At 34.9% G+C, this 26,505-nt stretch overlaps 1 protein-coding gene across 1 annotated transcript in view; it reads left to right on the forward strand.

The window, feature by feature from the left end:
* The first annotated feature begins 231 nt into the window (after positions 1-231).
* Positions 232-26,505, forward strand: part of FSIP1 (fibrous sheath interacting protein 1) — a 65,366-nt gene continuing 39,092 nt past the window's right edge. The window contains exons 1-10 of the mRNA XM_066188301.1: positions 232-296; positions 645-831; positions 1,657-1,806; positions 3,104-3,276; positions 4,140-4,224; positions 5,790-5,888; positions 8,761-8,852; positions 9,562-9,669; positions 13,067-13,231; positions 17,184-17,321. Of these exons, the coding sequence (XP_066044398.1) occupies positions 264-296; positions 645-831; positions 1,657-1,806; positions 3,104-3,276; positions 4,140-4,224; positions 5,790-5,888; positions 8,761-8,852; positions 9,562-9,669; positions 13,067-13,231; positions 17,184-17,321 (1,230 nt within the window). The 5' untranslated portion in view covers positions 232-263. The remainder of the gene's footprint in view (positions 297-644; positions 832-1,656; positions 1,807-3,103; positions 3,277-4,139; positions 4,225-5,789; positions 5,889-8,760; positions 8,853-9,561; positions 9,670-13,066; positions 13,232-17,183; positions 17,322-26,505) is intronic.

Raw genomic sequence — 26,505 nt, forward strand, 5'->3', positions numbered from 1 at the left:
AACACATACTTGAGTGGCAAGCCAGTCTAAACTGGAAAAACCTTGTAACATGGAGTTACTAGAAAGCATTTTAAACTTACATGATCTATATCTGAAATATTGCAGGGCTTGTAGTATGTTTATTATGAAACTGTTTATTTGAAATGTTTTTGCTGTTTTTTTCCTGATTTTAGGTAACAGTGGATATTACACATGGGAGCTTAGATGAAATTTCAAGGCCTATAACTAGCTCAAGACCTAATTGTAGACTTTTAAATACATCTATGGAGTTAACACCAGAACCGTGTTTACAAAAGGTAATTTTTCTCTCCTTCAGCAGGTTAAAACCTCCATGCCTAATTCTTCATAGTAGAATGCTAAAGAAGTGATATTCAGCTTTTTTAGTTTCATATGTACCCTAGCCTGGCAATCCCAAATCTGACAGTCTGGGGAATGATGAGCTTGAGAATCAGTGTGAAATCTAAGAAAGAGAGCTCTTGCTTAGTATTAGTATCAGGCCCGGAAATGGTTCTTTTATTTAAGAAGTACACTGCAGTATTGTACAGAATTGCTGTTGTCCTTTGTGATAGCATGTGAGTATTGTGGTTATCTTCTTCACCCAAAACATTCCTGTTTTCATGGTGACAATAATTTGCATTTCCTAGGTTGAGTCACCTGTCAGTTTGGCTGATGGTTATCAGAAAGGCAATCTAGAAGAATGCTGTCCAGCAGAAAACAAAGGTGATGACAGAGATAAATCTGATGTCCAGGAGGTAAGAACAGATCAGCAAACAGTGGAGAATACGACCATCTCTCTTCAGAAATGTCTGTGGAATCCCAACGAGTTGTCAGGTGGGAATGACTAAAACTCTCCTTTGTTGTGACTAGGCCAAATATCAAGTTTTTATAGTTCAGGCAAAATTCTACTGATGGAGGGAATAGAGGTTGCAAATAGGCAAAATTCTGGAAAAGAAGATGTCAAAATCCATACCTTCACTTCTCTTCACTATTTGAAATCCACCTTTGAAAGAAATGTGTTATTACTGTCAGTGCAGTACAGTAAATTTCTTGTGGCATCATAAGCTATGATCTGGTTTAAAAGATCAGGAAAACCCATCCATGTGTGTTCCATGGAATCATGTTAGAAAGTGTTTTCATTAAGATGTTTTTAATCAAACTTTTCAGAGTAATCACGATCATGTGTTGGAAACATTGTATCCTAATTTTGGTCCACCTGTCCAAAAGTCTGGAATTTATGATTACATGTTACAGTATTTAACAACTGAACAATGTTAATACTAATAAAATACTTTAAATATAAGTATGCAGTGTAAAACTTATATTGAAGCACTTGCAGAAGTGTTTCATGGCATTCTTCTGTCATTCTATAAATGGTAATGGATTAATGTTCTTGGGTGGCTGACTGTTTACAAATAGAGATGCAAAGGCCAGTAAGTGAAGCAGGTGTTTGGATACAGTCTTGAAATTTAGTTAAGATTTCATGACAGAACTGGGGTCAAAAGAAATATCTTGATTCCTGCTCCTGTTTTTAACATGAGTTCTGGTGTACTAGTACATACTATTTTTTAAGCTATTCTACTGCAAAGGCTCTGTGGTGATCCCTAATTGACAAAAATGTATGGTTTATTGTGAAAGGCTTTTCCTTGTGTATTTCAGGATGTTGCTCTAATTCAGATTCTGGAGATGAAGGCAATGAAACACAGATGTCGAAATTCTGTGAATCTTCCCCAGGACAACCAAGCAGTGCAAAATCAGATACTATTTTACAAACTTCGCATTCCTGTGAACCTAACCCAGGAAAACCAGGTAATGCAAAATCAGATAATACCTTTCAGGTGTATAAAATGAGCAGTGCAATAAAACCTTTTCCTTTTCTTATGAATGCGTGTAAGACAGTTTGTAATGGTTGTGTATTTGTGTGCATATTATATAGTTATAAAAGAATACTGCAAGTTGAACATGTATATGAGTTGTGCTATTCAAGAGGTATTGGATGAATTATTTATTTAGAGTTTGCTTTATTAATGGATATATGCTATATCCATTAAAATTCTATAATAGAATTTGAGTTTTCTGTAAATTCAATCAGTGTAATAAGGCAGAATTCAGTGGTTATCCTATCCAGTGCAACAATGCTGGTCACCAAACATGATATTAATATCTACAGAACAGAAATTGGATAGAACTCAACTTAAAGCTTCACTCAGTAGTTTAAGGTTGATATCAATCTGCTGAGCTCAGGCCAGTTAAAATAAGTACTCCTTTTTTTACCATCTGTCCTTGGGTCCATCTGTCCTCTGTAGGTCACTTAGATTTTTATAGCTCTTCCCTTGTTGTATCCCTCATATTTTTATGGCATAAAGTAGACCAATGCATCACAGTAAATGCTTGGATCAATGGCTATGTAGAGCATTTGACCTCAAGAGATTAGAAAATGAAATAGAGTGTTTCAGGACTCCAAAATTTGTAAATCTGTGGGATTAGGGACAGTGCAGCAAGTGTTTCTTCTGCAATTAATATGGAAAAACAAGGAAAAGAAGGAGACAATATAGAAATCTACTTTAATTAAGTAATGGTAGCTTCCATCATGTTTCACAGTTTTTCATTTTTAAACCAACATTTTTCTAGAACCAGTATCAGAATCTGGTTTGGCTAAGACATAAGACTGTAACTTCTCTAATATTTAAAGGCAGAGATATTACAGAGTCTCTCTTAACCCTCTCTTAATATTAATTTCAAAATATATTCTACTACTCAGGCTGAAAAAAATATTTTATATTTTTAAACTCAATGATTTTTGCTGATACTGTGGAGATGTCATTCTTCCATTATAAATTTGAATCAAATTGCTTGCCCAAAATAGGTGAGTTTTCCTCTCCCACACCTCCATATCCAACTGCTACAGCTCAGAGTTTGATTCAGCACTCTGTTGCAAAGATTTCTGTATTTTTCTCCGCTACAAACAGGTTTAGAAATTAACATGCATTTGAGAATGAATGTTGTGCTCTTATCTATGGGTATTGCCAAATTACTTTAACTGCTTTTTAGTGTTTGTTTTTTTGACATGCTTCAAGCTAACATTAATTTTAAATATATTCTCCAGCAGACTCTTCTGACTTGGAATGTTCTGAAGACACAGATATAGATGCTCAGATTCAAGCAGCTATAAAGAAAATGAATAAACTTGACACTATACTTGAAAAACAGTGTTTTAAGGAAAGAGTAGTTAAAAATCAAGGCAAAGAAATGAGGGCAATGCTCTGGCAGGAACTTCAGGTTAGAAGTGTTCTGCTTGTTTTGTGACTGATGTATCTTAGAGAACTGTCTCACAGAATTACCGTATTTCACAGAAGCCTTATTATTAAATAACTCACAGTTGGCTCACTAAAATTAAGAAATGAATCTTAAAAAGTAAGATTGGATAGTTTTTAATGCATATTGGCTGGGCAGGCTTTGAAAGAAGGACACGCTCCTTAAAAATTGATAAGACAAATTGCCAAATATGCAGGTGTCTGGGTGTGGTTTACTAGCATAGGATTATGCTTGAGTTCACCACTTGCAGGGAAGGTAAGGTGTGTCAAGATGTAATGGCTGTGAATCCAGGCGAAAAAGTATTTATTCTGCTCAAGTGGGATCCTTCTTAGGCCCAGCTATTTCAGTACTGTCTGTTGTTGAAGAAATTAGAGATGCTGCCTGAAGAAGGCATAAGAATGCTACCGCACAAATTCCTTTAACCTATCCCTATCCCGGCCTCTAGCAGTTAAATGCCTTGAAACAAATTAGTATTTCCTCTGTTTTACATGAACAGAAATGTGAGTTGCTTAAAAACATGATTGTTTTGACTGCATTTCATAATTTCATTTGATTTGGAACCACATAGACATTATAGAACTTTGTCCGGTGAAGTGGGTCTCCACATAAAAGACTATGTATAACAGAGGCTTTAATGTTTCACCATACTTTTGTCATAACTTCTGGAGATATTCAGATAGCCTCAGGAAAGTAGAGTGAGAAGAGTAATTTTTAATAGGGCCTGAAGTTCATTAGATCTGATATGCACACAGTGTATTTCACTTTAAAGAATTTACTTTAAATATATGAATGTATCTATACATACACAGTTTATTTCTTTTGAATAGTCTATCAGAACCACAGGAAGCCATGAGGAGGTAGAAAACACAAACCAGTTTCTAGCTTTGTTCTCATCGTGGCAGGATACAGCTGGTAAGTAAAGAGAAACAGAATTGTGGAACAGACTGTCTTTTTTTCTTTTTGGGGAGAGAATAAGGATTTGAGGTCTGAATGGCTTTTGCTTAGCAAAAATCTCAGCTTGAATGTTGGAAGTACATGCATAATAATGGTAGCTAAAATATTTCAATAAATATTTCAATGAATAAATAATAATGGTAGTTAAAATATTTCAACAAAACTTACTATTTACAATGTAACCTGCTTTTATTTCTAGGCTAAAGAAATGTTCTATGCTTTTATTTCTATGCTAAAGAAATATTCTATGTTCGGGTTACTAAGGGAAGAAAACAATTTGATTTGGGTGATATTTAGAGAGTCTCCAGCAGATGTCAGGATATATTAAAATAACAGTAGGCAAGCAAGACTATATGACTGCTTACTCCTTTATCTCAAAAGTTACTCCTGTAGAGACCATGTGCATCACGTGGTTTCTGGTGTGCTGCAGATGAAATTGAATCGTTTAGATTTATAGTTTTCCTCCAGCTTGATCTTTATCTTTTCTGTATCATGCTAGTGCCTTACTTTTCAGGTCTTATTTATTTACTTTAGGATTTATTTAAGTAAACTAATGTCTTGATGGCTGCCCTGGTTGATACTGAAATGGAATACATTTCATATGTTTTGCTTTTCAGAACTTGAATTTGATAGAACTTTATTAAGAAAATTATAGATGAGAGCTGTTACAGCTTTTAATGTAGCTGTGAAATCAAACACAAGTTCAGGTACAAAATCATTAATAACTTAAGTGTTCCAAGCCTTTCAGGCACAAAAAAACCTTCTGACACACTCACAGCAGAAATCTAAATCAGGAGTTAATTAAACAGCCCTAAATTACTTACCGTATGCTCTGTTTATCAAAATAATTTGTTCAGTTGAGTCCGTTACACCTCTTTATTACTGATTATTGTTTGGTTTTTTCTTTGTGAAAATCACATGTAATTCACGTGGTTCTTTGCAATATGTGTCCTTTTCTGTAAGTGCTAAGTATATAGACTGCAACCTACTGTTCTAACTTTTTTTTCCAGTTGACACATGTGAATACTTCAATTGGTTTATTTTTTTCTTTGAGTAACAGAAACAACTAGGATGCTTGAACACTGTTTTTCTAGAGTATGCCCTTGACCTAAGCCACTTGGAAGTCTAATAATTCATGCATGGGCAGACACCAGCTGTGAAAACCTGAATGCTTTATTCTTATTCAATGTTTTAGATGACTTGCCACATGGTGTCTGTAGAGGCATTTGAAGTTTAGGGCCTTGGGCTATATCTTTGAGGATGTGATGAATTGTCTTCTATGGGCACTAGTTGTTAAAAACAAGAACACAGCCATAAGAAACAGCATACATATGACTCACGCTTTACCCTTTCCCCCTTCTTTGTTTCTTGCAAAATACAGTGTCTATGTCATTTATCCAAGTGAATTTCTTTACTTTCCAAGTGTGAGGAAAGTACTGTAAGAGGTCTTATAGTATGATATACGTGATGCTATATCTTTAAATACATTTGAATTGAATTTTACTGGAAAAAAATCCTTACAGATCCTTCCCATGCTAAAGAAGATGAGCAGTTTACTTCAGTATTTCACACATGCATGAATCCTGAAGATTACGATTGCCATAAAGCCCAAGAAAACCAGGGTAAGCTTTATTAATGGTAGAGTTTGTGTTTTTAGAAATGGCAAAACAACATGTACAATGGGTGGGTAATGAAGACTCAGTCTTTGTGGCAAGGCCAGTGAAATGGGAAAAAGCAAGGTTACTTACTGGAACAGTGACAGTTCTTCCCTTTTTTGCAAATGAAAGAAGAGAACAGCTTTGTGACTTATCTGAAACCTTTACTCAACATGCAAAGAAAATTTTTACTTTTGGGTTTATAAAACCATTTTTTTTCCATTTCAAAAGGAAAAGGTGTGTAAGTGATATATTGTAAAATGTATCATTGATTCTTCATGGCAGTTCTTTAAGAGCTTATCTTTGCTATTACTTTAAGGTATTGTAGCTTGTATCAATAGGCTTGTTGTATTCCAGAAACCATACAGAAATGACAAGTGGTGCTGAATCTAACTGCAGCAATTCTGTATTTTATTTGTTTTCAGCAGAAATTGTTTGGATTTGTGTCAAATGTAAATCTTGAGAAAACTTATTTTATATTTTGCTATGCTGATTATAGTAAAGTGTGCACTGCTTTTATGAAATAAGTACATTCTGGCAAAACTCAAACACCTGCTGATTCTTTTAGAGACCATGTGTCATCATGGACTGTATAGACATTTCAAATGCTGTTAGTGGTGTAGTGTGTCCAGCATGTCAAAATAAATGGAATTGTGCATGTATGCCTCTGTTCTTTCCCTATTTGAAATTTTAATTTGTATGGTTAGTAACTTTTCACATGTGTTGTGATATAAGAATAATAGCTTCAACTGCCATTGCTATCAGTTGCAATTTTTTATTTCTTTGTCAACTACCATGCAATGTAAACAGAAGGAATCAATCTTCCTGGTGACTGGCTGAGATGACAAAGACATAAATGCATCCCTCAAAACGGAAGCATTGATGGCAGCAATATCTCTGCAGTTTGTAGAATGTGACTGTATGTTTTAATTTTTAACATAGAATTCAACTCCTTTATCATTTTATCACTCGTCTTAGTTCCCCAGTATGTGATCTTAACTTTGTGGGCTAGAGTTTTTAATTTCTCTGCCTTTCTACCATATGTTTTCATTCCTTCCTTAAAATAAAGGTTGACCCTCAGCTTCCTTCTTCAAATTTTCTGAGTTTTGCTGGAGTGCCCTTGAATAACAGTGGTAGATTTCATTATCAGTACTCAGTACAGCACTGACTTCTGGAGCTTCCAGTACAGGTGTGGTTGGGAGTTGCTATCACTTGCACTACTTTGGGATGTTCTGCACGTTCCTACTTTGGGAATGCATGAAGTAGAGATCACTTACAGTCTGTGAGCAAAATATCACTTTAAATGACTTTTACTATTTCTGCTGGAGGCTTTTGATGTGGTGTCTGAATAGCTAAGAATTACTGTTTTGGTTGCTTTTGGATTTCTGTGTCACAGCTGTCATAAAGGCAGATCCTGAACAAGAGGAACTTGTACGAGAAGAAAGTGCACACTAGTTTTATGCTATTACTTCATCAGTCTCATCAAGATTTATATAAAATCTTTGAAATATGTGCCAAATCTACCAAAACACATATGCAAAATCTGTTTAGCTGCAATCTCTTTTAATTACCCATGGCAGTCTTCAGTGTATTCTTTGTCCCTGATGCATGTCTGTCCCTTCTTTACTTCAATGTTTTGAGATGTTCTGTATGATAGCATCCTCTCAAAAATGCTATTCTACAGTCAAGTGAAAGATATAGCTTAAAAGTAATGTATATCTTGTGTGTTATGTTGGTGTTTGGTGTGTTCTGCTCATTTCAGGATGCAACTTGTAATATTTATATTGATTGTTAAATTCCTACATGATCTATTTCCTTGACACATGATGTTGCCTGGTAACAGTAAAGAAAGCTCAGGATGCTTTCAGAGAACAGTTGTGCATTTGAACTGTAGGGGGTTTCTTGGTCAGATCCAAAACCTCAGTTCTTTAAGGTTTGTGTGTAAAGGATACATGGAATTTACTTCATATCTTGGTGAGTTTGCTTTTATTCTGTTCACTCTGAAAGAGAGTTATTTCCATATAGCCTGTCTTCTAGTATCTAACATGTCATATTATTTTTTTTTTTAGTGAAATAACCCATCCATTTTTCCAATTTCTGCTTTCCAGAAAAGCAAAGAGTACCATGCCTGCTTTTGAAATAGTTCTTGAGGTTTAGAAGTTGATTGTATTTGCTTAGACTTGCTATTTAATGTGACAAATATTTGCTATTCATAAAAGAATTGTTATTTTAAGCATGGTAAAAGTCTGAAAAACAGAATCATGCCCTTTTAAAATCATGGATAGAAACCTATTGTTCTTAGAATATCATGTGACTGTTTAATAGATTTACAGCTCTATGATGAGTTTTATTTTTTAACAAAATTTGTTTTATAAGCTGTGTTATAATAATATCAACTGTATCATCTGTTTTTCAGCTGTTTTATTTAGAAAAATGTACTTGATATTTCTCCAGATAATTCTGTGGTTTTCAAAAAAATTATTGTCTGGTTTTGTAATGATGAGAAAACTGCAACGATGATAGGGTTTGAAGGAATGCTTTGGCTTTTAAGGCCACCATGTTTAACATTTTTGAGGTCAGAAATCCAAAAGTATTTAGCCTTTGTAACATTGAGTGATCTCATATAATAAAAAGTTGAAAATGAAATTAGATTTTGGCAGTAGTATGGTATAAATATAACAATATCATTTACATAAAGAATGAAACCATAATACAAAAAGTTTGTCTGTTGACTCTATATGTTTGCTAAAGATTTGAATGGGATTGATGTTATTACAGTTCTAGTTGAATGAGAATAGGAATGATTATAATGTAGCAACTTTTCTTCCTCAAACATCAGATTATCCAAGTGAATTAGAAACAGAAAAATCAGCAGAAAAAACACATAGCAAAAATAAAACCAGCCAGCATTTCGTTAAAAAGAACATTGAGGTAAGCATTAAAACATAAAACCAATAATATTTTTTTAAATGTTATCTAGAAATTAGTCTATAAGTGCTTTTGAAGACAGTTTTTTTTTAAAATCAGGAACTTTTAAGTTGATTAGGCATAAATGAAAATTTACCTTTCTGTTAAAACTGCTGTTTATGGCAGAGTACTGTATTAGGTGGTTCTCAACTTGGATGCTCATATTGGTTAGGATAATACTGCTTCTATGCATTTGATAAAGAGTATTGCAAACTGAATTGTTGTGTTTGTGCCTGGACACAGCTTTTTTTAAGGGCAATGTCTTAAGACTTCTAAAGAAATGACTTACTATCAAGTTAAAGGACCATGCCCTGATGCATAAATAAGGGATAGATTTACAGATTGTTTGTGTGTAGCCTGGATGAGACCACTCTGTCAGAAAATACATCCCTAGATTTTCCTGCTTTTTTTTTTTTTCCTGTGAGGACCTAGTAGGTATCATGATCTTTCATCCAATGAAATATATTTGCCTCCTTGCTATGCCAAGGACTAATATAGGATTTTAAATTTATTATATGTAGGCTGCTATATTTTTTTGTCAGAGTGATAACTTGTATTATGGAAATAAACAAGATTTGGCTGTTAATTTCAGAGTTAAAAAGCTTTGTATGGAGGTGTTTGAGTTAGTGAAGTTCTAAAGTATGGGGTTTTTTTCTTTTTGTAAACATTTCAGCTAGCAAAGGATTCAGGAAACCGATTTGTTATGCTTGAGGGAGAAAGGAAAAGACTAACTGAGCTATTGAAAGATACAGAAGATGGAACTGAATTGCAGGATCTTGAGGTATGACAAATTTAATCTGTACTGTTTTGTTGTATTTGGCTTATTTTTACAGTAAATCTAAATTTGATCTTAGTCCTACCGTGAAGTACTCTACTGAGATATGAGAGAAAAGATGGAGAAATACTGTTGAATTTGTCTCCAAAAATGAATTCTCGCTGGTTTCTTTGTTAATTTTATTAACAGGAAAACCTAAAAAAAAAAAGTTAGGCACAGGAGGAAGAAACCTTAGAACTTCACTTGGAGAAAATTACCATTTTTTTGCATAAAATGTGAAGTTGTGGAGTATCAATCTGAGTGGTTAGTGCTGTAGTCACCGGGAGAAAGGCCAGAAACTACTTGCAAATAACTCCCAGGTTTCTTGACGACTGATAAATGGACTTCAAAATGCAGCACTTGGGGAAATACACATTTGTGAAGCTTATGTGTCCAGTTAGAAAGACAAATGTAACATCTTTTTGTGGCTTTCAACTCAGTCTGTCTTGAAAGTATATCAAGTCTGCTTAAGCATTAGACATCTGTCGTTTAGCATAGTATTGTTAGACAATGTACAGTCTGCATACTGCAGTGAATATCAGGGGCTGAAGTGAGTGGAAATAATCCTCATGGAGAGTAAAAAGAGTATTTGATTATCCCATCAATCACTGTTTCTAGGAGATGGTCTTCAGTTTGATTAATGCCATCATTTAAAGATCTGAAGATGTTTTAAATAACCTTCTGTTAGTAAACATAGCTTTCTGACCCAGGGAATACTGGTGCTTTTTTTATGATTTATTTTATTGATTGCAAAAGTATTCTCTCAAAATGTGTAGTTACTAGGTTTTCTTTCTCTTTAATCTAGTGTCTGTCATAGAATTTAGAGGCATTTATGCAGAGTAGCTAATGCAAATTCCAACTAACAGCATGTACTTTTGTTCATCAATTCTCAAGGCATCAAGGCAATGGAAAAGTGTAACATGTCCTCATTTTGTACTTGGCACATGTCACTGTCACGTATCGATAGAGATTTTACTGTTAATATTAGATATAAAGTAGATCATCTCACAGGATGTGTGTTGTTGTATGTTCTTGATACCATGGACAAGAATGGTAGTTTGTGGGTTACTCTAGTCTGTACTAGATAATTTCTTTAAAGGAAAAAGCTCCTAACTCTCCTATCAAAGTAGAGTAAAAGCAAGGATAATAGTTACTTAGACCTGTCTAGTCTAGTGATGGATTCTTCCTCTCCCACATTGCAATTTTATAACCGGTGAGGCATTTCCTGTGGCTACTTCATAACAAAAATCATGAGGAAATTATCAGCTAATGAGTAATCTAGACAACTTCAAGCTGGATAGGTAATTATCCAGTTGATGGCCTCTTTCATCTTATTTTATTCTGACTTAAAAAGCTGGTGCAATCACATTGGCTGAAGTAATGTTTTGGAGGCTGTCAATCAAGGCAGATCTGGTTATGCTGTATGAATTCCTCTGTATGGTGTAATGTGGATTAGGTAACTTCATTGGATTTGTACTACTACATACGCCAAATATCCAAACAGCACTTCTCACTCTTTGAAAGAATGTTTTATGAGTATTTAAAAATTTTAGAAGTACACATATTCATGCTAATCTAATTGTCAAAGCTGAAGCTGCAGGAGTATAATTTGTTTCAGATGTTCCACCAAAAGCACCGACTGTGCTGTTATAAAAGTATTGTTCTGAGTTAACACACAGGAAACATTGACAGGACAGAAGCTTATTTTCCAAGCAAAGCTATCTTGAAAATACAAAAGAGAATGTGTGACTCCATTTCATCCTGGAGTAAAATGACTACTGGGGTAATGTGGATACTTGGAGTATGGCATACAGAACTGAGCTGTAGCTGATGAACCCAGTTACATCTTACCAGGCTCCTGTAGAGTAATTCCTGTGTTTTTGCACTGTGATCTTCATTCTGTGATTAGGAGGTGGTTAACATGACCCAAATGTAATACCATGCTGGATACTTCTATTTTGGTGGTCACTGTCTCACCTGAACAGATGTTTCCACAAAGCTGGCAAGCATCTAAGACATTTGTGAGTGGTTATTTTGGAGTCAGCTCAGGTCTGGTCAGGCTCATTAGTTGTGTCTCATCGTACTTGTATAAGAAAGCATTAGAACTGATTTTGTTTCACAAAAAGGATGACTCTTGACTTTCTTTCTTTCTTTCTTTCTTTCTTTCTTTCTTTCTTTCTTTCTTTCTTTCTTTCTTTCTTTTTTGCATTTATTATGAAGATAATTTATGACAGGTGTTTGGGGTATGCTTCTTTTTTCTTTTTGCAACGAGTGTGCTTTAGGGTAATAGAGATGAACCATGAATGACCACATAGCAGTGGTATTGTAATTGTAAGCTGGTATTTCCTCCTCTTGTATGGATGCAACTGCTCAGATGGCCAGAGGACTAATCTGAAAGCTGGAAACAAATGGTGGGCGTGAATGTCTTGCATGACAGATTGTTAGAGTCTTAGGGCAAGGTGCTGGTCCTATTCTGGTAGGAAAAAGAAAGGAAACCAGCGATACACTCATGTTCTTCCACACATCCTTGCTCTTTTAAGGTCCTATCTAGTCTTTCATTGTGGTCAGGACAGAGATGTAATCTGCTACTCTGATACCCAATGAACGGGGCTTGTGCAGACTCGCTTCCCTGAGTGTGAGGCAGGGAGCGACAAGTTGCTGTGGAGAACCTGCATCTGTCTGTGGGTATGAGCTCATTTTCTTGGGTTAAGTGGTCTAGCTCACTCATAATATGCAACTGTATGTAGTAGGAGTATATATTCATATGTGTTATTCAGGCGTTAACTGCTATCAAGAGGAGAAAGTCATGTAAATCATGATCAGGAAACAAACTCTCTGCTTTCTGTCTCTCCCAGAGTTTCTGTGATAACATATAGGGACTCTAGAAGGATGGCAGCTACTGACTTCAGAGCAGTTCCCTTGATTTCCTATGAATGCCTTGTTTTTTCCTTTGGTGCAAGTGTCACATTACACCTCATACCCTCTGTTTGAGATTTGGCTCCAGGTGGTTTCTGCCATAGTATCAACCTCTGCAGTTTCATTCCAAGCCAAATTTTGGTCAAGCTTTCTCACTTTTTGACTCCTTTATGAGATGGAAAGTGGTTGTCCATGTAAGTTGCTCCTTGGTTATATTTAAAAGCAATGAATGTATGAATGTCTCTACTTGTTCTGTCCATAGCTGCTCTCAAGTGTGTTAGGGACATGAATATTTGTGAGATTTTAGCTGTATGCTGAGATGGATGAAAATGTACATTTAATTATTAAGTATGGTTTATCTGAAAAATAAATACACTTGATATGCAACTGCCCTTAAAGTCTGTTTCCTTTGCGAATGAGACTTAAGTATTTTCTGCACGTCCAACAGGAGAATGTATCTGTGTGGCAGGCACCAGGAGAAGGGTACACACCTGAACCGATAGAATTTCATCTCCTGAATGAGATAGAAAACAAGCTTCAATTACTACAATCTGATGAGGAGTTTCCTGCTCTTTCCAGCTCTAGCTCAAAATGTCCAAGCCAAATATATCAGGTAGGTTACAGATCAGAGCTCAGTTGCAGATATTTTATTTGTAGTGTGTGTTGAGATCAATACCGCATATGTCTGTATTTGTATCTTTTGCATTTTTCTTTAGGATCCTCTCTTTATTCATAAAGCCTATATGTTAAGGAATGAAGTGAGAAATTTTAGCTATAGAAAACAATAGAAAAATAATTTCCTGCTATTTTGAGTCATGTTTAATTCGAGAACTGTCTTAACAGTTGTTGATTCCACACTTCCAAGATCCTTCATGTTCAGAAACTGGTAACTCATACATTGTTAACTGCATGAGGGTGTTTTTTTCAGCATAGAAACAAATTATCCATGATAGTTTACCCTTGGCAATTAGAATAAGGTTTCTTCTTATCTCCGGGTACCAAAAGTGCCTGTTCAGTTATGGTCTGAAGGATAAGGCAATGACCGATAAGCAGTGCTAAAGACTGTAGAAGATAGATTGAAATTGTATGCCCCTTGTATTTAATGGCCTTTGTCTTTTTGCCTTGCCAGCAATATTGAAATTTGAAGATTAAGAGTCAAGGTCTCAGCCTTGAGAAATGATTGTTTGAATTTTGTACTCAGAAGACTCCAATTTATCCCATGCCCTGGTACTGTTGTCTCTACTATAATGTGGCTTATAATAAAACCCCCTAATTCTTATTTTGCATTTATTTGCACAAAGCTTGTTTACTTCTGTAATATTTTCATTTTATGGATATATCAGAACTGATATATCAGAGAATATCTGTAAAACTGTTCATTCGCAAAACTTTTCAAAAAACTGTTAAGTGTATGAGAAATCTCTGAAAGGTTGAAATACCTGTGGGTCTGTTTTTTCCTCCTTTTTTAAGGGCGCTTTAATGTCATTTTTTTTTATTGGCTTCTTTCTAAATGTGAGGTTTTATTTTACCTCTAGCAGTATTTTCTCTTGCTCAGTTCCAGAGGAGTCACATTTTGATGTTGATCATTCACCAGCTGGGATCTAATGTGTGAAAAAACACCTCCCCCTCGTTCGTAAGCACGTGACAAATGCCCTTGTTACCCTGGGCTTGCTAATGGTTGCCTGATCTCGTGTTCAGTGTAGTAAGACAGGGGCTTGAAGTTAATGTGACTTGCCTGTGATAATGAATGCTCTGTTTGGAAAAGTTTGTCCAAGTTGTTGTTGTTGCTTCCTTTCAGGTAATAGCCCAGAAGTATTTTATAAGAAACTTGTCTTTAGGTGATTGCTAATTAAAGAGTAATGTATTATCTTTTTTTAGTAATATTAAACCTAACAACCAAAAAAGAGGTAGTTAATTCCTTGTTACCTTTCATTAGTGAGAAGCAGTTGCCTTTCAGGTTTTTTTTTCAGCACACAAAAGGCTTTCAGACATTGTAGTTTTATGATTTTAATTTAGAATTAGTTTAGAGTTGCATATTGTGAAGCTGCACATTCTTTTCTTCCAAGAATTGTGTTAGATACAGCTTTCAACATGCAGACACTTAATCACTCTTGCCTCAGTGGGAGATGTCCTTTTTGTCACTGATGGATACCTTGACAGGATACAGGAACTCTTCTCTCACTCTGAAATCTTTACTAATGGCTTTAATTATCCTGCAATACCATGGCTGAGCTGTAACAGAGGAGCAGACATGTTCATCTTCTTGTGCAAGGAGTCCAGCTGGATTAAGAATGCTTTTCCATGACTAATGTTCACTTTTACATGGAAATGTTTTATCATCAGAACTGCTTTCTCTCTGAGATTTCTTTCTTTGCTCTGGTGCCAAATTAACTAAATATTTAAAAATGTTTCTGTCTTAATATTTTTGGGGAACAATAAAATTAAGTTGAATGTAGTCCTGAAAGAAATGGGACAATGATAGGCTGAAGAATATGAAGTGTAAGACTGTGTGTGATGAGTACAGTTATCAGCTTGAAATACTGGAAAACTACCTGAAAACTAAAGGAAATGAAGATGGTATTTAAAAAAACAATAATATCTGTAGGCTTGGTTGTCTTAAAAGATAATTAATATGTATTACCATGAGAAGTTCTTTCATAACTGATTGGAGTTTTTTATCGGGAAAATATTACCTTTTTCTATTATAGAAGTGGACTACAGTTAACAGTTTAAGATGAAATAAATACTCAAAATTCAGAAGATACACTAATTTTTCAATTAATGAACTCCTTAATAGCCTATGCTCTATGCCTGTGCTTTGCCAAAACAGACGACTTTCATAGATGATACCTGTTTCAGAGCATGGTTAGAAGCAGGTTAATAAACTGATGAGTTTTATGCCTCAAGATGATTGTATGACACTAATATACTTCTTTAGATGGGATTTTGTTATTATTTATTAATTTTAGAGAAAAGGGAGCACAACAAGTAATTATAGCTATTTCAAATACTGCCTATTTCTCTTTGGCATTATGTTTGTTACAGCTTTGTCTCTCGCTAAGTATTTGTATTTTCCCTTACGTAAAATGTTTAACAATTTTATTTTCTACAGATCTAAAAATATGAAAGATGAAGTAATCTCAAATGGACTTCTACTATGTACATGTGCTATATAATTGAAACATAACTTAATCTGAAGTATGCAAAACTTTGACAATGAAATATTTTCCTTGTTATAATACTTCATATATTTATTTCATGATAGCTTGAGAAGAATGTTAAAAAATTAGTAAGTGGGGAAAAGCCTTGACTTTACTCATATTGTGTGAGTTTCTGTCAGTTACTATTCAGGGATGAGAGAAGTGAGGCTGTAAGAACTACTTATGAGAAAGCAGTGCCTTAATGCTTCAGAGTGGTCATATATCAAATGGATAATTATGAATCATTTCAAAAGCAATACAGAATGAAACAGAAAATATGATTGTCTGTTACAGGAAAATTTGCTGTCATTGTGGTACTGCCAACTATTACTGATTGTAAATATATATTCAAAAAATTTTATTGTATTAAAATGAGTTTATTTTCAGGCAACTATTAATTTGATTTAAATGTCAGAACTCATAGGTTTGCTTCATGTTTAGAAAACATTGTTTACAGGTACAGTTTTTTGTGTATTGTAGCTGAGGAATTTACTACTGAATTGTGAAGTTTGTTTTTCTTTCCAATTAGGCATGCTACTTGGAATTATTTTCATTGTGTGTCTATTAAAATTTCTTGAGCTGCTTTTGAAAGTAAGAATGAATAGAGTATTTTTTTATTCTATGGCTGCTCATGTTCCTTTGGTTTGAATTGATTATCAAGATGAGGGAAAGTTTTTTCTTAGGCTCTTTTATCTCTGCCACTATTGAATCTATAGTTTGCAGGAGAAAGCTCTGCTTTTTTCAGATTACAACATAACTTTGCAGTTTTGCCAATACTTGTCATTCTCAATGAACTGAATTAAGTGTAATACTGCAATTTGAATGTATTTGGGACTGATACACACTTCAGAATCTAGTCCAAAACTATTGAAGGATGTGAGAATGTGTAACCCAAATCTTTAATTTGGGCAACTAACTCCAACTTACAGAGGGTTATTCCTTGTTTACCATGATACCTAATAAACAAAAGCTGTTGCCATTTCGGCTCAGTTTTTCCTTTTTCTTCTGACTTAATTGTGATCCCAGTATGGTTAATAGGAGCAAACTTTGAACCAGTCATTCAGACACCCCTATTCTCCGAGCGCTTTTATTGTTGTAGTAGAAATTAAGCATCCAAGTGTTAGATCTGGACACTAAGAAATTGCTCTTAAAATGCAAAGGGTAAGAATTCTTTTATTGAAATATGTCTTGCCTGATATTTAGCTATTGTATTTGAAAATATCCATTATGAAAATTTGCAGAATTTGACATTGACTTATTATTCTAAGCGTTTCACTATTTTCTCAGTAGAAATCTATAGAACCCTCATCTGTCTATGAAGCAATATAAAGTTATGTGGTTAACTTGTATCAATTATTTTCTCAGGAGTCTCTGGTTTATGCAAACAGAAGCCTAGAAACAGTTCCAGGTGAAAAGATTCTGCGGGACAATAAGGAAAAACGTTATCAACAGAATCGTCTGAAAGAAATAGATAATCAGCTGGAATCCCTAGAGAAAAGTCTTGTAAGTTTCCTATTTTTTTCGTATTTTTCTTCCCTCAGTCTGGGAATATTGGAGTTTATCATTCCATGTGTCTTAAAATAAAATCAAGTTTTTTTAACGTTATGTAAATTTCTGACAGGAATCCCAAAGAAATATGCAGGCAAATGTCTCAAATAATTATTCTTAATCTGGGAAATCTTTTTTTTTCAGTTGTAATACATACTGACCTTTAATATAGGGTCTTTCAAAGTCAAGGACATTATCCTCCTCTCTCCTTCCCCAGAGGGGCTTAGCATAAACAATAATATATAAATGCATCCTAAAAGAGTTTTTTAATGGCTCATGTACTTCAGTGTTCTTTGAAGGACCAAGTCTCACGGGAACATTGTATACATTAAGTTATTGTGGTAATCTTTCTTTATTATCACTACATTGAAAGAAAAATAGCATTTTTATGTCTGTGCGTTGTAGAAATTTTGTGTAGAAATCTTGTGTGTAGCTATTTTTAGAGTTTTTCACTTAGTAAGAAAAACATAAATATATAAATTTGTTGTGACTGACCAAAAATCCACATAGTCTACCTTTTTCTCTTGGAGGTCTTTATTCAGCAGTAGGCTTACTCTCTACAATAATCAGAATTAGGAAAAGTATTGTTCCTGTTAATCTTTTATCACCCTCAAAAAGGGATCTCCAGTGCAGATCAAAAGCTTTGTGATTCAGGTGGCAGCATAACTGCAATGGCATAATCTCAGTTACTTATAGTACTGTTGCTATAGTTGCAAAAGCTTCAGCCACTCTACATAATCAAGGTTTATTCTGGCAGTGCTGGAGTATATGTGAAGTATGAGAACAAATACTTTGAACAGGGAAACTGTTTTAGAGGCTGTTCACTTGTGTGTGTGTGTGTGACTACAGTAAGAAAGCATATTTAATTATTTAATCACAGTACCAAAACAATAGTAGAACTTCATTTTAATACACTATTCTGTTATACTAAACAGTTGAAAAAGAGAGACAAATAAATAGGGGAAATCTGTGAACTTCAGTATACTGAGTAGGTTAATGGGTAGTCGGATATAGTAAGTCTGCATATTGTCATATTTTTCTACTCATTGACCTTTATATCACTTTTTGTCACTGCTGACCTTGCTCATGAGGCAAGCACAATCTGAGGAAGTGTGTCTGGGGATTGTTTGATAGTCTACAACAGGCCTGGGAAATGCAGTGGGCTGCTGACTCATTCACATATTTGTGTATACATGGGTCAGTTCCAAATCTTGGTTGGGTTATAGCAGTTTTGTTTGGTATCAGATTACATGCAGACTCTTTCGATATACCACCCATTTTTCCTTGACTAGATTGTCAAGGAAATTGTGCATTTGAAACTCTAAATTGATAGACTGTAACACCAATTTACACTGTCTATAAATATAGAATGTCACCTGCACCCATGTGTAGCATTGCTGCATGCTGTGTAGCATTACTGCCTGCTATGCAGCACTTGGCAGGGCTTTAGCGGGACACACTGTCTTCTGCTCAGTTGCTGCTCTGTACCATGACTGAGATCATGGCATGTGGATGTGAAATATGTGAGTAGTAGGTCCTTTGTGGGATAGTTCAGTTGTCAATGAAGGTAAAGAAGTGTTCAGGTCTGAATGTAAGTAGACTTACTTTCTTGTGTGGAAAAAGAAGAGCCTTAAAAAAAGAGTGCCTTTTTTTTTCTTTCTAATGCAACACATATAATTGAATTTTTTTCCCTTAAATCAGATAACATATGCAGTTTTGTTAGGGCATTGTTTCTATATCAAAGTAATATTTGGGCAAATATGGTCACTGTCAAGACACTGCTTGATGAAAAACTAAACTGAAAGCTTGGGTTGAGGAAGGGAGTATATAAGATTCATGTTTCCAGAATAATTTAATGATTTCTGGAAATACTGGTTTTTATTCAATAGGTGGCACTCTTCACTGTATGTCAGAAGAGGAATGCTGAGGCATGGATCTAGGGGATATTTTGACTGGCAATAAAGTTGTCATTTCTGCTTCATAAAATGCAAGTTGTGAGAGATTTGCCTCTCACTTGTGGCAATAGTCCATGTGTGCAGCTTTTAGCATAGTTATTTTTCTAGCATTCTTAAAAATTGTGTATTTAAAATGCACATTTTTAAAATTCACATTGCATTTCAATTTCTCCTTCACGCTTTCATAAATCATTGTAACTTGCTATGTAAAATAATAAATAAATGCTCTGAGTAGAGGAGGTGATTAGCCAGCAGTTAGGAGTGTTACTTCTGAATGCATGGTTATACCTGATAGTTGTAAAATACAGTATTTTACAAGCTTAGTATCTGAGAGAACTTACGTTAAAATTTATTTTGAAAAGTCCCTTGGACAAAATATTTTTTGGTTTTGCTTCCTAGCTGGAAATTATGAATAGTTTAACTAAGCAGAATTTAGCTCTGTGTGTTAGGGCATTACTTGCAGTAGGTATAAAGGTAACTCTATTAACTTTTTTCGGTGTGTATGGTAGAATACTGCATTTTTTCACTACTTTAAAATGGATTATCTAAATTTATTTGTATAATGGTAATGACCTTCTCTTCAAAGGGAACAAATACATTAATCATATTTTTGGAGGAGGCTATTTAGTAGGTTCTGGCTTCTGAAATTATGGCATTTATGGATTCCTCCACTAAACGTAACCTACATATGCTGTAAGACTTCATCGTCTCAGCTAAATCTGGGAGTAAACTCACGAAACAAAGCCAGAAGATAAAACTTTAGTCTAATTTACGTTTAATATAAATGCATAAAATCTGCTGAATATTACACTGAATTAGTGAAACTAAGGGCTTTGGAATCTGAGTTTCTCCTTTGCTTTGAAAAAAATTGTCCCTAGTGAATTAATATACCAAAGAATGTATTGTATGCATTGTTGAAATGCATTGTGAAATTTCAATCCAACTGAAACGTATCTGTACTGTGGTATCTGGGCCCTTGCTGAATTTCTTTTAGGTTTCAGTTTGACCTTAGTTCACTTGTTCTTCATTTGAAACCATGTCTGACTCTCTCCGCATTCTTTCATCTTTCAGTTTCCTGGAAACCACTGAGCTTATCTTTGTTTTGTGGATTGCATTGTTAACTGCTGCTTCAAAAAAATACCCAGTTCAGCTGCCAAATGCGTGTTGCTGAGCATTAATGAAAAGAATTTTATATAGAAAGAATAATAAATGTAGTTATTTTTCAATTGTGGCTTTGTCTTGTTGGCCGTTTGTGATAATCCAGTGGCACGTTTGATGATGTGTTGAATTTCTTCATGGCAGACAGTAGGTTTAAATGCACATCAAAGCAAGCTATTATGTAAGATAGCTTCACCTTTGCTGACTATATATGTGTTGATTTGTAATGTATTACACTGGAAGCTGATTTATTCCTGCCAAAAGTCTGCCTACACATTTCTCTTTTGGGGTTTTGGTTAAACATACAAAATCAAAAATACTTCAAATGTGCGTTGGATATATATGCATGCAATAGTGTGTATACACAGATATAAGTCTAAATGCCAATTACCTCTCAGCACGACCTACTTGGAAAAAAAAGGTGTCCTCTTACTTTTAGTAAGTGCTTTTAAAACAGAAGAAACTAGATAGAATTAAGGCCCTAGTCTTAATATTAAATTTATCAGATGTCTGTACACCTCTAGGAATCATTTTTTTCACAAGTTCATGCAATCTTGTGGTCAAATGCATTGTGTGCTTGTTAATTATTAAGGATTTTTTTTAATATGAGATAGTATTAGGAAAATATGCATTTGGTTATTGGAGTAGCTGAAATTTGCAGAAAGGTGAGCAATTGGTGAGGATGATAAAGAACAAAAATAATAAATGTGACAATGCTGTCAGGAGCTTTGATTACCTTCAGGAGCTTACTCCAAAAAGCATAATTCTTATCTTTTTGATGCAAAATAAAGTATATCTGTGGGGACATCTCAGGATAAAATTAATTATTGTTTGGTCCTGGAGGAGGTCTTACATCACTTACATCATTTACTGTTCATCAGGGTGATGATGGGGTTTGTTGTTACACATAATCTTGTTCCAGTCTTTGCCCTGATACTGATTGAATTCAGTGTACTTGATCCTGAGTCTGTGTTAGGCAACTTCCAGAAAAGAGGAATAATTTCTTCCTGACCTCTGCCATAGTTCCTTCCTTCCCTTTTAAAGCCCTACCACATATCTGGAAACTAATTTGTCAACCTGACAATACTGTAATATGTTATTGTATCACAGTCTCTCCAGAAATTAACAACTAATACTTTGAATAGAGAAACACAGCCATATTTTGAACTGCTCCGTGCACTGGTGGGTCATTGTGGACTATAGCAGATAAGTAGCAAACATTTTTATTTTAATTCATATGGTATTATATGGTGTCTGGTTTCTATATAAGCATGTGTTTCTCCATTAAAGTGGAAATTGTTTAATAAAACATTTCTGTAACACATAGCACCAAATAAAGGGAAAAAGGACAGCCTATCTAAATAAAGTTGAGATACGCTGCTTTCTGTGTTATTTCTTCAAAAAGTGTACCAGGTGCTAAAAGTTGTTTGTCAAGCTGTTGTCGAGCTTCAAACAGATCTTGTTTATTCAGGTTTTACAAGACTTCATTCTAATTATGTGATTGTACAGAATTGTTTCAGAATGAAATGTGGTAGCACTTCCACCTGGGAGAATATCAAGGTGAAAATCCTATTTTCTTCATTTAGCAGCCACTACACACGAGAAGAGAGCAATAAGATTAATAGTAGATTAACAAAATGTATATATTTCACTCATAATTTAAATAAATTTACTGTGTATTGTTTTTCACTGTACTGTGGATAAGAATTAAGTGGTTGCTAGAAGTATTTATAAAAAATATTTTCAAACTACATTGGATTAAGATTCAATAAAATTAAATAATTTTTGTACACATGATAAATTTTTAAAACTAAATTATATTAAAATACTGATCAGTATTAAACTCTTAATGATGATTCTAGTTTATATGGAAAATTAGGATACTATTTATAAATTAATATTTAATTATTAATTAAGTTCAACTTAATATGCCTATTAAGTTGAACTGCATCCAAATGATGGTGATAAATAATATTGCCAGTTGCATCATAAGTATCAGTTATGTGTTGGTACTATGTATGAGAAATTATTGCTGGAATTGGATACCTGTAATGGGACCTGTTTTAAATATAATGGATTTCTAGGTAAGAATGATCAAATTTTCTGTCAATTCAGTGTACCGATCCTTCTTCCCCCAAAACGTCATTTCCAGTTAAGACAACACTGCTGGTTTACAACTCTGCTATATTGTGGTGTTTGCCATCATAAAATAACAAAGTATCTTTGATTGCTCACCCATCTCTAAATTCATGTAGTGCTACTTATAGTCATAGTTTGATCTCCTCCCATTTTGTGTCTCTAGCATGGCTTAAGTATAACTGCACTGCTTTCTTAACTTTGTTTATTTATAAATGGCATTTAATATCATCAAACATTATTATTGGAAATGTGCTTCTTCTTAGATGGTGAAAGAGGCCATGAAAACTGACTTGCTTCTATGCTCTTGTGTTATTTATTCGGTATATCTGTGTCACACTTCTGTCCTCTCTGACCTCAACAGTGTTGTTGTATTTGCCTATTACTTTTTTTTACTATGTCATCCATTTTTCTGCCTCCTGACCTCTCTCATCATCTCCAACCTGCATTCCATGTATCCACTCATAATGCTCTTTTTCATTCCTTCTAAATTCCCCTTTTAACCTGTCATCTTTAGTTCACGGTTGAGATAAATACATGGCTTCAAAGCAGGATGGTGCCCTTTTTCCAATGGTTATATTTTTAAACAATTGCTCATTGCTCTGCTCATGCCTGAAGCCTTCTGGTTAAAGACTGTCAAGTGTATTGAACAGTGGAGTTTTGGTGTTTTCCAGATGCATGACTATCTGTGTACATGTACCTTTTGTATGGATATACTTATAACAGGTTTATTTGGGCTTTTCATTTCTCCTTTCTCTTCCCTGTTTGTCCAACATGTAGCATCACATTTCAATGCAGTAACTGGTTTCTGGCTGTGGTAATATTGAAGTAGTGGCAAAAAATTCTCTGTTTAGTAAGTGTTGACACCATAACATTTTCATCATTGAAGTGTGCATGTCCCTCTGAGGCAAGGAGAAGGTATTTACCCGTTATCAGACATCTCTACTGGCAAATGGAGGACTTCCTCGTTCCTTGCTGCAAGTTAGCACTGTTTCATTTCTGTAGGAAAGGTGTATTATTTTTGTTGGCCCACTTGCGCTCTGTACTCTAAGTGAAGTAGTCAGGAAAAAACCTGTTTCTCTGCAAATGTCGTTGGGGAAGGCTGTTTCTGCTTTGCCCTAGAATGTCCCATTCAAAATGAGAAATGAAAAACAACAGGGCTGCTGTGGAGGAAACCCTCTGCAACATGTACTTAAGGTGTAATTTATCCTTTGTGGGTGAGTATTTTAATCTTTTGATAAGTAGCATATAAATGCATCTCTACATCTTATAGTTGGTGGCTGTGTGATATTGAGTTTGATAAATGTCAACATAGAAAATTTTGGCTGTAAATTTATCTTAAAACCTGTGTGTCTGTATGTCTGCACATACAAACTGTGGAGTAGAGCTTTGTTTTTTTTCTTGAGATGCTTTGGGTTACTAGGCCAGGATGGAAGTGTAATCATACAGGGTTTCAAACACATAGCAGATGCATAGGTTGGAGATACTCCTGTAAATGACATCAAATTATTTGATGGCCACATGGGGTTTCTAGGCCAAAACATTCTTAAATATCCTAGCGGTGTGTGATTTCTATAAATATTTGTAATCTTGCTGTTGGCATGTTGTTTATTTTATGTTGTTTAAGCTTTATATATATATATATATATATATATATAAAGTATTTTCATCTATGAAAGGCAGTAGTGGTAAATAAAAAGTTATTTTCAGTATGATTCCTAAGAATATAAAAATACTATTGAATTTATAGATAAGAGGGATACTGCAATTAATATTTTAAAGCAAACTGATAGCATACTGTGTTAAATCTGATAATCACAGTTTTATGACAAAGCTTAGTTGGATGAAGTATTTCTGATGGAATTTTGGATTCTAGGAAGTTTCCTGGGATGACAACAGCAGTATTTCTAGCATGAATGTAGTAATTTTATTTTCAGAAACAGGGTAATCCTGTTTACAGAGTCAAACAAAGTAGGTTTGAGAAAAGCCTTGCAAGATTTTTCTCATAAATCTAAACAGTCTAATTACATGTCATATTTTGTAGCTGTGCTGCACGGCACAGGTCAGTATCAAAAAATACTTAGGAGGCTGGGATGTCCTCTTTCCAGAAAATCTTCATTTAAAATATTCCCTCTTATTAGAACTAAGGGCATATAAACTTTTGATGGAAAAAATACATAAATGCCCAACATTCTGCTACTGAGTATTTGTACTGGTTGCCAGTTTGGCAGGGTTGGGCACCTCGTGGATTGTCTCATGCTCAAGTCTGTTTTTTGATGCTGGACTGAGCATTCCTTTGTCTATGGCCTCTGTTTGCTACACATGCTCAGAGCATGCCAATACACCGAGCAGCCATAGGTACAAAACATGTTAGCAGGCATGGTCAAAATTATGCCTCTTCTTTCAGAAACACAGCCTGTCTTAGAGTATGCCCCCACTTTATTCAGCCTCAACAATTTCATCTCAGTAGCTTTATCTCCATTTTACTTCCGGCAAGAGAGTGACCTAACCCTACATTATTCTTTTTCTAAGATGTAGAGGAGGAAGGGCATCATCTTTCCCATGGTGCTATTACGATATTCATCTAGGAACAAAGCATTCAGGGGCAAACCAGCATATATTAGAAGGATGTTATTTCTCTGGTCTGGTGGTGGGTGGAATATTGAGCACTGGTCGTATCTCTAGTGCAAAATGGATGAACAGATTGTTGTGTGGGGACTAGGAACTTCCTTTTTCTGATGACAGTCTCATCATTGATCTAGATTAATGGTTTTCTAACACCATGATTTTTTTTTGTCCTAATTTTTTGTTTCAGGGCTGTGATGAAAATTTTTCAGACTCGCCTATGTCCTAGCCATTGAGGTCTCCCCTCAAAAAAAGGGGGAATTAGGCTGAGACTTAGAAATTGCTTTCTAGGCTTGTACTTTTGTAACTATGCAGGGCAAGTGTAATTGTCATCACACAAATTGATTGTGTCCATGTAAAAAGCATGGCTGCATGCTTTGTGATAAATCCTAACCTTTAACACAGTCCTCCAGTTCTTAAAGAAGCAGAGTTGTAGGATCTTCTCTTTGTGTCTTTTTTCATTTGTCTGGTTTGGTTTTGGGTTTGATTTCCCCTTAGAGCAGGGTGCTAATAACACCAAGGGTGTGGGTTCAATCCCTTTACAGGCCATTCACTTCAGAGCTGGACTTGATCATCCTTGTGGGTCCCTTCCAACTCAGAATATACTGTGTGATTCACTGCCTTACTTCTTCATTTTGGCGCTGTTCTGCTTAGAGATCCTGAGAAGTGTACATTGGTACATAATACTGCATGGTAATGACCACTTTTTATATATTCTGTACTACTTATTTATGGAGAAAGACTTTCTATATAGGGTGTTATCTTTAGTTTCAACTATTCAGGTAGGCCCAAGAAAAGAAGCCCATTATAATAGGTTGACATTGGAAGACAAAAGATAGTGAGTGGACTTTGTAAGAAGGGCTTCTTAATATGACCCATTTTTTTTTCTATTGTACCAATTATGTTTAGGAGTGAATAGGTTTACTTGAATTCCTTCTGTAGAAGTTTCGCATTTCTAAATTATTCCTTCAAGAGTATTTGCACAATATTTTCATAGGCTCTTTTTTCACCCTCTTCATTATAATTTAAAGAGTAAACCAATTGTGTAGGTAGTTATATTTCCCCAATGCAAAACCCACTCAAAATTAAGCACACCTCCTTACTAATAATATCCCTTTGTATGTGCTCTGCCACTGCCTTTTTTTTTTTTTTTGAACGCTTCCCTGTTCCCTATGTGGTGGTCCTAATTTTCTGATGTGCAGAGAACTCTCCATCCTGTTCTGGTGGGATCTAGTTGTTATTCATATCATATAGTCTTTTCTGCC

This window comes from Chamaea fasciata, unplaced genomic scaffold, assembly GCF_029207755.1.
Source record: "Chamaea fasciata isolate MVZ Bird 193981 ecotype frontalis unplaced genomic scaffold, bChaFas1.0.hap1 SCAF_7, whole genome shotgun sequence".
Classification (NCBI taxonomy): domain Eukaryota; kingdom Metazoa; phylum Chordata; class Aves; order Passeriformes; family Sylviidae; genus Chamaea; species Chamaea fasciata.